General features: G+C 46.1%; 1 protein-coding gene across 3 annotated transcripts in view; it reads left to right on the top strand.

Annotated features, from left to right (window-relative positions):
* The window catches only part of sbf1 (SET binding factor 1), an 88,067-nt gene that overhangs the window by 41,114 nt on the left and 34,453 nt on the right, over nucleotides 1-12,500 (top strand). For 2 of the 3 annotated variants that reach the window (XM_083757546.1, XM_083757547.1), the window contains 12 exons: nucleotides 707-736; nucleotides 3,519-3,624; nucleotides 4,761-4,893; nucleotides 6,358-6,466; nucleotides 6,900-7,013; nucleotides 7,381-7,458; nucleotides 7,762-7,875; nucleotides 8,913-9,041; nucleotides 10,562-10,660; nucleotides 11,336-11,540; nucleotides 12,133-12,242; nucleotides 12,454-12,500. The exon at nucleotides 12,454-12,500 is cut by the window's right edge and continues 103 nt beyond it. In XM_083757546.1, coding sequence (XP_083613672.1) covers nucleotides 707-736; nucleotides 3,519-3,624; nucleotides 4,761-4,893; nucleotides 6,358-6,466; nucleotides 6,900-7,013; nucleotides 7,381-7,458; nucleotides 7,762-7,875; nucleotides 8,913-9,041; nucleotides 10,562-10,660; nucleotides 11,336-11,540; nucleotides 12,133-12,242; nucleotides 12,454-12,500 — 1,274 coding nt within the window. The remainder of the gene's footprint in view (nucleotides 1-706; nucleotides 737-3,518; nucleotides 3,625-4,760; nucleotides 4,894-6,357; nucleotides 6,467-6,899; nucleotides 7,014-7,380; nucleotides 7,459-7,761; nucleotides 7,876-8,912; nucleotides 9,042-10,561; nucleotides 10,661-11,335; nucleotides 11,541-12,132; nucleotides 12,243-12,453) is intronic. The other variant, XM_083757548.1, reaches the window with a different exon arrangement.

The following is a 12,500-nucleotide window of genomic DNA, read 5'->3' on the forward strand; positions in this document are numbered from 1 at the left end:
ATATCGGCAAATTCCACTTGATATTCAGAGTCAAATAATTCCACTTGATATTCAGAGTCAAATAATTCCACTTGATATTCAGAGTTAAATTAATAATTCCACACTGAGCCATTCTCATATCTCATTCCGCTGTTATGTCATTTGAATGTAATTTTATACTTTTAATATCTCATTCCTCATGCTGTTATGTCATCTGAATGTCTTTTTAAATGTTAATATCTCATTCCTCATGCTGTTATGCCATCTGAATGTCTTTTTAAATGTTAATATCTCATTCCTCATGCTGTGTCCTGAGGCCACAGCCGATGACGTTTGTTTTCCTTGTTGGGTTGTTTTTAGTTTTGTCATCATGCTAACGTGTGTTAGTGTATGTTAGCATCATGCTAACGTGTGTTAGCATGATGCTAACGTATGTTAGCATGATGCTAACATATGTATCACTGTCGGCTTGTTGTGTCAAGTTTGTGTATCTGTATTTGTGCCTCTGTGTTCTTTCTAACCTGTGTGTTTGTGTGTGTGTGTGTGTGTGTGTGTGTGTGTGTGTGTGTTTGTGTGTGTGTGTGTGTGTGTGTGTGTACGTGTGTGTGTGTGTGTGTGTGTTCTCCTGCGGTGTGTGTGTGTGTGTGTGTGAGTGCGTTTGTACGTCTGTGTGTGTGTGTGTGTGTGTGTGTGTGTTCTCCTGCGGTGTGTGTGTGCGCTCTTGTAGCCGGGCCAGGAGGTGAAAGAGGAGAGTTTGGTACGCCAGCCTGACTCCGCCCCCCTCCCCCTCCTCCCCTCACCTCTCCACCAATCCGCTCTTGGCGCTCCCACCCAAGTTTCCTTCCCTGATTTGCTCTCTGCTTTCTCCTCCTCCCAGCTGCCTCGGCCAATCAATGCAGAGCTCTCTTGGGATCTCGTGGATAATCAAAATGCTTTGATACGGGATCAATGCATGAATAATTCATTCACATGGCGGCCGTTTCGCTATTAATAAATATATTAATGACAGCGGCTCGGATTCTCAAAGGCGAGGGTTAGCGATGGTCTGTTCCGCTGAGCACATTTAGACCTGACACCATATTCTACTGAACGTCTTCTAAACCCTGACGGTTTACTGAAAATGTTTCTCTGTCAGCGGCTCTCAAACTATTCCATGTCAACGACCCCCAGAATGGTATTTAATTGGCCGCAGACCCCCATCTTAAAATGTTTAGTTCCAGGGAACGCCCCAGAAGCAAAGATTTTGAGTTAAAAACGTTCGCTGTGAATTGAAAGCATATAATTATATTCCAAGATTTGTGCCATGTTTTTGAGATAAAAAAAAGCAGATCTACAAGCTCGTAGCGCGGCACTGAGAGCTTGTAGATCTGCTATTTTTCAACAGCTAAAGTATAAAATAATGGATAAAGAGGTAAAACGCTATAAGGTGACACAGATGTATAAATAATGGTTAACCCATTCTGACCTGAGATCAGATTCATACGAGGTTTCCACTGGACACACACTGGTCTGATTAACCCATTCTGACCTGAGATCAGATTCTAAAAATGTCAGTCGTTCTTCGATTTTTCAAAAATAGCAGACCTACAAGCTCGTAGCGCGCCACTCGGTGGCGCGCTTTGAGCTTGTAGATCTGCTATTTTTCAATAGCTAAAGCGTAACATGATGCTAAAGCGTAACATGATGCTAACACCAAAATGGGTTCCCGTTCAGGATGAGTTAAAGGTGTTAAAAGCTATACGGTGACACAGATGTCGTCCTCAGGTCTGAATGGGCTCGGACGGACAGACTGATGAAATGTGAGATGAGCTTTTTGCCTCGTCGCATTTCCAGAACCAACGATGATGTCGTGCCCAGTGTGTCGACGACGATGTCAAATCACAACCCTACGAGGAGGATATAATCGCGCCGTATATCGATCCTGTAACAATTAAGTCACCCGTGGCTGCTGCTGTTCTGTCAACACCACGATCTCCTTTTACACATCGCTGTCAACACCATGATCTCCTTTTACACATCGCTGTCAACACCACGATCTCCTTTTACACATCGCTGTCAACACCATGATCTCCTTTTACACATCGCTGTCAACACCACGATCTCCTTTTACACATCGCTGTCAACACCATGATCTCCTCTTACACATCCCTGTCAACACCATGATCTCCTCTTACACATCGCTGTCAACACCATGATCTCCTTTTACACATCGCTGTCAACACCATGATCTCCTCTTACACGTCACTGGGTGTATTTGAAGCACTTTTTAAGCTGGAGCACTATATGGTTTTTATCCCACGATTTTGCAACCCTTTTTTTAATTCACTCTGCAGTGTCAATTATCTAATGTAATCCTATACACTACACGCTATACACTTCCTCTGCCAACCTAGCTTCCTTCTATGCATGAGGAGTTCAAGATGCTTCTTTTCACCTGACAGGGGGGGGGGGGGGGGGGGAGTTTCCCCGGTTGGACGTAGCGCGTGGAATTCCGACCAGTTCCTTTCCCCTCCTGGAACACTAAAGTGACTTGCAATATTCCCCCCAGATGCAAAGATTTGAGTTAAGAACTTTTGCTCTGATAGAATATATATTCAAAGATTTGTGCTTACATTGTCGCGATTTTTCAAAAATTGCCGATCTACAAGCTCACAACGCATTGCATTGCGACACGTGAGCTTGTAGATTTGTCATTTAAGCCATTATATTTATAAAAAAAATGTTTTTCAAATGCCCAAAATGCGGCCGCCATGCTCCATGCTTGAAAGTGCTTGAAATCAAGTGGACTTGGGGGTGGACACTGGCCCTCCTAGGGGTGGACTTGGGGGTGGACTTTATGCCCTCCTAGGGGTGGACTTGGGGGTGGACTTTATGCCCTCCTAGGGGTGGACTTGGGGGTGGACTTGGGGGTGGACACTGACTGCACACATGCTGTGAATGTTGTCTCTGCTAAACCAACATGATTCTGCCTCATGGTCACGTTGCTCCTCTGTGTTCTAAGACACACTCATAACTCAACCACACAGAACGCAAACCGTTTCTCCCCTGATTCCTTATTGTTCGCAGTGTAAAACAAACCAATAGAGTAAAGACAGAGTTACGACAACTCCGTTCACTTCACGGGGCCAGCATGCTCTTCTACATGTTCGTCCCTGTTTGAAGGCTTCAAATGGGGACAGCCGGAAAGTTTACCGAATGCATTGGAGTCTATATGGGCTCACTGTGCCAGTACATGAGCCACGTGACCATCAGGCTGTTTTCTGCCCCCTCAATGTCGATCAGATTCAACTTCAACTTCCAGATCAGCTGGAATGGCTTGTTGTCACTCATTGTGTTCTAATGATCATTTTCCTGCTAAGCTTCTGGACACCCCCCCCTCCCCCCCTCCCCGCTCCCCCCCCTCCTCCCTCCTCCCTGGACAATGTAAAGCTGTGATGGAGATGAGCTGATAAGACTGAAATGTCTGGCCATTCATTCACACCTTGTTTTTCCTCTGTCTCTGTCTCTGTGTGTGTCTCTCTCTCTCTCCCCCTCCATAGAGAACCATAACGTTAGGGGCGGGCGATCGACAGGTGATCCAGACGCCCGTTAACTCCTCCCTCCCCGTCAGTGGCAGCAGCGTGGCGCAGCTCTTCAGACAGCTCGGTACGTCCATTTTTTAAAATATGTTGAAAAAGTGGCTGATGGGCAAGTTAGTATAGTGCTGTATTTATCTATTTATATCTATTTATTGTCTTTTTTTATTGATCTATGATGGCCGGTTGTAAATGTTAGTATTGTTAACCGTCTTCCTGCCATTGCCGAAGCCCTTCGGCAATTGAAGCATTAATTTGATATTAACGCTTGCTGCCATTGCCGAAGCCCTTCGGCAATTGCTCTTTTATAGTGCTTATGATTGATCAAGCCATAATGCTACTCACGTTAGCCGGTTAGCTAGCAATGTTGTTAGCACTGCACTGGATCGTTCATATTAATTCACCGTCGCCATAAGAATCCATTCTATCCGTTTCTTTCAATCGCCTGTATCTCCTATTCCTTGTCCCAGATGGCATTTTTGGTCAAAACAGCGTTTCTTTGACGGCACGAGCCGACGTTGTGGAGTGCTAAAATGTACCGGCATGATTCGATAATGTAAACAAAGGTTGTCTTGGCAACGTAAAGCTGGCAGGGATAAGCTCACTTCCGGTTGAGGCAAAATGTGGCTTTTCAAAATAAGAGCTCAAATTAAAAAAATGCTGGCATGAATTAGGTCCTAATTTCTCAATAAATGGCAGCAGTAAAAGGGTTAACATTGTATTGTATTGTATTGTATTGTATTGTAATGTTAGTACACATGTTCTCCTTATCATATGCTGTAAATATTTATTTATTTGGATCACAATGGAATTAAGTCCTCTGACTTTTTGTGCAATCCTGATAATTCTTTACTGCTCTTCTATGAATTGTATCATGAATATATCAAATAAATCAAATCAAATCAAATCAAACCTCCAATCACAGGCCGGGGATCACGGGCCGTCGTCCAATCGCAAGGCCGGGTTCACAGCTATTCACGCTATTTTTTAAATTAATTTAGACCTGAGGACGATTCTACAAATGTCTTATAAATCCTGACAGTCTTCTGAAAAACCGCATGTTTCTATGTCAGTGGTTCTCAAACATTTTCAAAAATAGCTGATCTACAAGCTCGTAGTGCGGCACTCTGTACCTGTTCTGTTGTTCTGTAACAGCGCTGTCTCTCTCTCTCTCTCTCCCATTCATTCCCTATGTCTCTCTCCCAGGTATCATCAACGTTCTCTACCTGTTCTGTGCTGCTCTGACAGAGCACAAGATCCTCTTCCTGTCCAGCAGCTACCAGCGTCTAACGGAGGCCTGCAGGGGGCTGGCGGCCATCTTGTTCCCTCTAACCTACAGGTGGGGGGGGGGTGTATCTATTTAAAAGGAGAATTCCATGCTAGAAGGCTTTCTTAACTTTATTTGTAGTTGTTACGTCCCCACCAAAGAGCTAATTTTCTTATTTTCATTGAAATAAGTAGTAAAGTGTGCCACTTAAGATACTATTTACATTATGAAGAGAGGACAAAAAAAAAATTGAGTGATGGAAATAACCCTACATTCAATTCAATTCAATTATTTTAATTGAGGGCTTATCTTAGCGGAAATAGCCAATAATGCGAGCTGGTGGGTGTCAATATTATTATTATTATTATCCCATTCTGACCTGAGATCAGATTCTAAAAATGTCTTCTACATCCTGACAGTTTTCTGAAAAAACTATGTTTCTATGTCAGTCGTTCTTCGATTTTTCAAAAATAGCAGACCTACAAGCTCGTAGTGCGCCACTCGGTGGCGCGCTATGAGCTTGTAGATCTGCTATTTTTCAATAGCTAAAGCATAACATAATGCTAACACCAAATGGGCTTATTTCCATTGAAATAAGTAGTAAAGTGTGCCACTTGGGATACTATTTACATTATGAAGAGAGGACAAAAAAAATATTTTTGAGTGATGGAAATAACCCTACATTCAATTCAATTCAATTATTTTAATTGAGGGCTTATCTTAGCGGAAATAGCCAATAATGCGCTTTTGCACAAAATAACCCCTGGACCTCTAGCATGGAATTCTCCTTTAATGAAACGACCTCACCTCTCAGTTTCACCATCCTAACTCTGTGTCTCCTATCAGCTTCACCTATGTCCCCCTACCATCCTAACTTTGTGTCTCCTATCAGCTTCACCTATGTCCCCCTACCATCCTAACTCTGTGTCTCCTATCAGCTTCACCTACGTCCCCCTACCATCCTAACTTTGTGTCTCCTATCAGCTTCACCTATGTCCCCCTACCATCCTAACTCTGTGTCTCCTATCAGCTTCACCTATGTCCCCCTACCATCCTAACTCTGTGTCTCCTATCAGCTTCACCTATGTCCCCCTACCATCCTAACTCTGTGTCTCCTATCAGCTTCACCTATGTCCCCCTACCATCCTAACTCTGTGTCTCCTATCAGCTTCACCTATGTCCCCCTACCATCCTAACTCTGTGTCTCCTATCAGCTTCACCTATGTCCCCCTACCATCCTAACTCTGTGTCTCCTATCAGCTTCACCTACGTCCCCCTACCATCCTAACTCTGTGTCTCCTATCAGCTTCACCTATGTCCCCCTACCATCCTAACTCTGTGTCTCCTTTCAGCTTCACCTATGTCCCCCTACCATCCTAACTCTGTGTCTCCTATCAGCTTCACCTACGTCCCCCTACCATCCTAACTCTGTGTCTCCTATCAGCTTCACCTATGTCCCCCTACCATCCTAACTCTGTGTCTCCTTTCAGCTTCACCTATGTCCCCCTACCATCCTAACTCTGTGTCTCCTATCAGCTTCACCTACGTCCCCATCCTCCCGGGGAAGCTCCTGGAGGTCCTCAGCACCCCCACCCCCTTCATCATCGGAGTCAACTCCTTCTTCCGCAACGAGACACAGGAGCTGGTGGGTGTCAATATTATTATTATTATTATCATCATCAGAGGCAGGCGGGGTGTTGCCATGTCTATGCTCAGCCGCACACTAGATGTACGCTAGACTCCTGCACCCTGTGGCTGATTTACAATCTACAAATTAATACCGATACCGACAATGAGCCTCTCTGACTTACCTATACTGTACTTACGTTATTATTATTCTTATCACTCTAGACACAGGAAGTGGTGGGTGGGTGGAACAGTTACACGGCTTGGTTGACCATGTGTTCATAATGTCACAGTCACCACATGTACCATTGGTGGAAAGTGTACTTAATGGTGTGTGTGTGATTGTGTGTGTGAGACTGTGTGTGTGTGTGTGTGTTTGTGTGTGTGTGTGTGTGTGTGTGTGTGTGTGTGTGTGTGTGTGTGTGTGTGTGTGTGTGTGTGTGCCTCCTCAGTTGGACGTGATCATCGCTGACCTGGACGGAGGGACAGTGACCATCCCAGAGTGTGTCCACATCTCTCTTCTTCCTGACCCCATGCTGACCCAGACCCAGACCATGCTGTCTATGGTACACACACACACACACACACACACACACACACACACACACAGCCTTTCAGCCTCCTGTAGAGCTAATGAATATGTCGTATAGTTTTGTGTTTTCGGGGGGGCCGAGTCCGCACGCACTGTCTGATGGGTTAGTGTGACAGACCAACGACGCTATACCTGTTGTTGTTTTAAACAATGTGACGGTTGTGTCTTGTTGTCCAGGTGTTAGACCATGTGACTGATGGTATTGTCTTGTTGTCCAGGTGTTAGACCATGTGACTGATGGTATTGTCTTGTTGTCCAGGTGTTAGACCATGTGACTGATGGTATTGTCTTGTTGTCCAGGTGTTAGACCATGTGACTGATGGTATTGTCTTGTTGTCCAGGTGTTGGATCCAGAGTTAGAAATCGCCGACCATGCCTTCCCTCCGTCGTCGACGCAACCCTCGTCGCTCAAGATCCAGGTGAGCAAAACTAAAGTACTTTTAAGTCATTCACATCACCAGTCAAACTAAAGTACTTTTAACTCATTCTATGCTTAAACCGAGAGATCTTGTAGGTTGGTGTTTTACCCATCTGTGCCAATGATGAGATTCTCCTTATTTATTTATTTCTATTCAGTGTAATTAATACCTTCTCTCACTGTGTTGTAGGATACTACTACAAGTAAGACGCGCAAACGCGGGAAGCGAACGCAGCTTGTGTGTGTGTGGTTGTTTACTACTACTACTACTACTAATACATCCTCTCACTGTGTTGTGTTTCAGGATAAGGAGATCCGTGGAGTATTCCTGTGGCTGTTCGCTCGGCTGTTCCACGGATACCGCTGGTGTTTACACATCATCCGCATCCACCCGGAGCCTGTCATCAGGTTCCATAAGGTACCTCCACCCAAACATCCCCCCAAACCTCCACCCAAACAACACCCAATCACCACCCAAACCTCCACCCAAACATCCACCCAAACATCCCCCCAAACCTCCACCCAAACATTCACCCAATCACCACCCAAACCTCCACCCAAACACCACCCAAACATCCCCCCAAACCGCCACCCAAACACCACCCAAACCTCCACCCAATCACCACCCAAACCTCCACCCAATCACCACCCAAACCTCCACCCAATCACCACCCAAACCTGCACCCAAACCTCCACCCAACCCTCCACCCAACCCTCCACCCAACCCTCCACCCAACCCTCCACCCAACCCTCCACCCAAACCTCCACCCAACCCTCCACCCAAACCTCCACCCAACCCTCCACCCAAACCTCCACCCAAACCTCCACCCAAACACCACCCAAACCTCCACCCAATCACCACCCAAACCTCCACCCAAACACCACCCAAACCTCCACCCAATCACCACCCAAACCTCCACCCAAACACCACCCAAACACCCAAATCTCCACCCAAACCTGCACCCAAACCTCCACCCAAACCTCCACCCAACCCTCCACCCAACCCTCCACCCAAACCTCCACCCAAACCTCCACCCAACCCTCCACCCAAACCTCCACCCAAACCTCCACCCAAACACCACCCAAACCTCCACCCAATCACCACCCAAACCTCCACCCAAACACCACCCAAACACCCAAATCTCCACCCAATCCGCCACCCAAACCTCCACCCAAACACCCAAATCTCCACCCAAACCTCCACCCAATCCTCCACCCAACCCTCCACCCAAACCTCCACCCAAACATCCACCCAAACACCCAAATCTCCACCCAAATCTCCACCCAAACATCCACCCAAACCTCCACCTGGAACCTGTCATCAGGTTCCATCAGGTACAACACCACCCTCGACACCAGGCGGACCCGAGCGTGTGTGCTCTGTCAGAGTCAGGTTTATAACCTGTGTGTGTGTGTGTGTGTGTGTGTGTGTGTGTGTGTGTGTGTTTTCTCCAGGGTGCGTTCCTGGGCCAGAGGGCTCTGTCGGAGGACGACTTCCTGATGAAGGTTCTGGACGGAATGGCGTTCGCCGGCTTTGTGTCGGAGAGAGGCCCTCCGTACCGACCCACTGACCTGTTTGATGACGTATGTAACTTCAGCCATGATACATACCACTGCTTCGCATTATGTTTATAGTGATGTAAATAGGTTTTCAATGTAATGAGTCCCGGGATGCAGGGATGGTCTTTAAGATGAGTCCCAGGGACATTTTATGAGTCCCACTTCAACCACGTTAGGAGTCATATTTTTTCATATTTTTACAAATTGCAGCATTTGACTAACCTGACGCTGCCAGATCCAAGAAGCTTGCTACACAAATTTGTTTCACAGCTTATTGGGATCTGGGATCTCGGAAGCAAATTCGATGACGGGGCTGTTCCTTTTTTTCAAGATACTTGGTAGATGATTGGATGGGACCGTCTGTCTATCACCGTGTGGGCGTGCAAACACAACCAATCATATTGATGTGTCTATATAGCTTCACATCCGGTTTCGCACATATCCCGCCCTTAGCTCACGCTGATTGGTTCGAACCACGGAGCGGTTCGTTGTTAGCTCAACTCCCTGAGAGATCCCAGATGGTTGCTGTGTTGGGGAACATAGTTACCCAATACCGCCCCCATCTGGCAGAGTCAGGTTAGCATTTAACTCCCATTTCATTTTATATGGTTATAATGTGGTTGTATTCATGTAGAAAATGGAAGAAGAAATTATTATTATAACTAAAGCTATCAAAATAAACTAGAATAAAAAACAGCGCAGTAGTACAGTAGTGCATCCCGTGGATGCAGAGGTCGTTGTTTTATTGTGTCCCTTAAACTATAAACTGCGTTTTGGGATGAAAAATGCACCATATTTTAATTAAGAATTTTTATTAGTCAAGTAGTCTACATTTTTCAATTTAGGCATTTATCAGACGCTCTTAATCTAGAGCGATTTACAATAAGCAATAACAACACATGGTGATACATCACATTATAGAAATAGAACAACACATGGTGATACATCACATTATAGAAATAGAACAACACCTGGTGATACATCACATTATAGAAATAGAACAACACATGGTGATACATGACATTATAGAAATAGAACAACACATGGTGATACATCACATTATAGAAATAGAACACCACATGGTGATACATCACATTATAGAAATAGAACAACACATGGTGATACATCACATTATAGAAATATATAGAACAACACATGGTGATACATCACATTATAGAAATATATAGAACAACACATGGTGATACATCACATTATAGAAATATATAGAACAACACATGGTGATACATCACATTATAGAAATATATAGAACAACACATGGTGATACATCACATTATAGAAATATTTAGAACAACACATGGTGATACATCACATTATAGAAATATAACAACACATGGTGATACATCACATTATAGAAATAGAACAACACATGGTGATACATCACATTATAGAAATATAACAACACGTGGTGATACATCACATTATAGAAATAGTCATCTAGGATCATCAGTAAACCATGGACCTACATCAGTCTAACAGTAGCCAATCAGGTGGAGCGTATCATAACTCTAACACTGTGTCCACAGCTCATAGCCAATCAGGTGGAGCGTATCCGTCAAGAGGAGGCGTGTCCACACAAAGTGATGAACCACATCAAGGAGCTGGCAGAGCAGCTCTTCAAAAACGTACGTATGTCTCCCAATATCTATGAACACCGTTGCCGGGATTCCTTCAAAATAGGAGCTCTGGGGTGCCGGAAAGACATGGCCGCTTTTACTCTGAACCCCACGACCCGGAAACAATCTGCTAAAAAAAGTTTGCTTTACATTGCTAGCTTACGTTGCTAGCATTTTAATTTATACGATATATGATCCAAAGCGTTCATATTTTGCGGGAGAGACGGATGAGGAGCAGAAATGAAGCGCTAGTATATCGATCAGTTCAAAACCACGGAGAGCGCCCTGGATTAGGAGAGACGAGTCATTCTTTCTGCCACGCTAACAGCTAAGTCAACGGTAAGCTAATGTGAGCCCAGAGCGTAGCATACGGTAGCCAAAAGGCGAACTGAAAAAAAAACTCAGAATATTCCTCCTCCCTCCGTCCCCAGGATGTTAATTTGTCTTTCTGTCTGTCTGTCTCCAGGAGAACCCGTATCCTGCCGTGGCCATGCATAAGGTCCAGGATGTAAATTTGTCTTTCTGTCTGTCTGTCTCCAGGAGAACCCGTATCCTGCCGTGGCCATGCATAAGGTCCAGGATGTTAATTTGTCTTTCTGTCTGTCTCCAGGAGAACCCGTATCCTGCCGTGGCCATGCATAAGGTCCAGGATGTTAATTTGTCTTTCTGTCTGTCTGTCTCCAGGAGAACCCGTATCCTGCCGTGGCCATGCATAAGGTCCAGCGTCCGTCAGAGCTCAGCGTCCAGACCCTGAACCAGACCGTGTTCCCCCCGCTGGACAACGTCACGGTGGAGCTGTTCATCGACCACGCTGCCGCCAAGCTGAGGACCGCCCCGCCCGTCGTCAAGGCCGAGATGAGGGGCATGGTGCCCTCGGGACCCCCACTGGGTGAGGATGGGGGGAGGAGGGGGGAGGGGAGGGGCATGGTGCCCTCGGGACCCCCACTGGGTGCGGATGGGGGGAGGAGGGGGGGGAGGGGCATGGTGCCCTCGGGACCCCCACTGGGTGAGAATTTTTGAATTTTGGGATGGGATCTAACCAGTGTTGATCTCACAGGGGATGGGATCTAACCAGTGTTGATCTTGCAGGGGATGTTATCTAACCTTAGAGTATGAATAGAGACGGCACCCTGAGGCGAAATGGACATAGTGGCCGAATTTGGTATTGCAGCGTGGGCCCAAACACATGAACGCGCTGGTCCGTTGACTATCATTGTGCACGTTCACGACGGCAGCACGTTCGTGCGCGTTCGTGCGCGTTCAACGGCAGCGCGTTCATGTGTTTGGGGCAAATCCATCCCAGAATGCACTCTGTTCCTACCCGGAAAGAGGAGTGAAATCGCCTCATGCGCTTTAGAGCAACTTAATGCAAGTGGATGGAAGGAGAACTCTGGTGCCGTCTCTATTCATATATATACTCTAAGGATCTAACCAGTGTTAATCTCACGGGGCATGGGATCTAACCAGTGTTGTTCCCATAGGAGACGCGGTTGACCGTGGCAACGTGCTGGCCAATAGCGCGCGTCGGTTGGAGGTGGTCAGGAACTGCATCACGTACATCTTTGAGAACAAGATGCTGGAGGCCAAGAAGGTAAACGACTCCAGGGTGTTTAATGAAGTACTGTCACCTCATATACACATGAAAAACTGGAAAAATACAACAATTGTGGCACTCCATCTTTAAGTGAACATTTGAGTACTTTTTTCCACCAGCGTTTTTCTGAACCCCCCCACCCTAGTCGATGCGCTGCTTTCGGTATTGTCTGACCCCGCCTGTGTTTGACCTCTGCCCCCTCCCCTAGCTGATGCCCGCGGTACTGCGTGCGCTGAAGGGCCGCGCGGCGCGGAT

Source organism: Protomyctophum parallelum, assembly GCF_964188405.1.
Source record: "Protomyctophum parallelum genome assembly, chromosome: 22".
Taxonomy (NCBI): domain Eukaryota; kingdom Metazoa; phylum Chordata; class Actinopteri; order Myctophiformes; family Myctophidae; genus Protomyctophum; species Protomyctophum parallelum.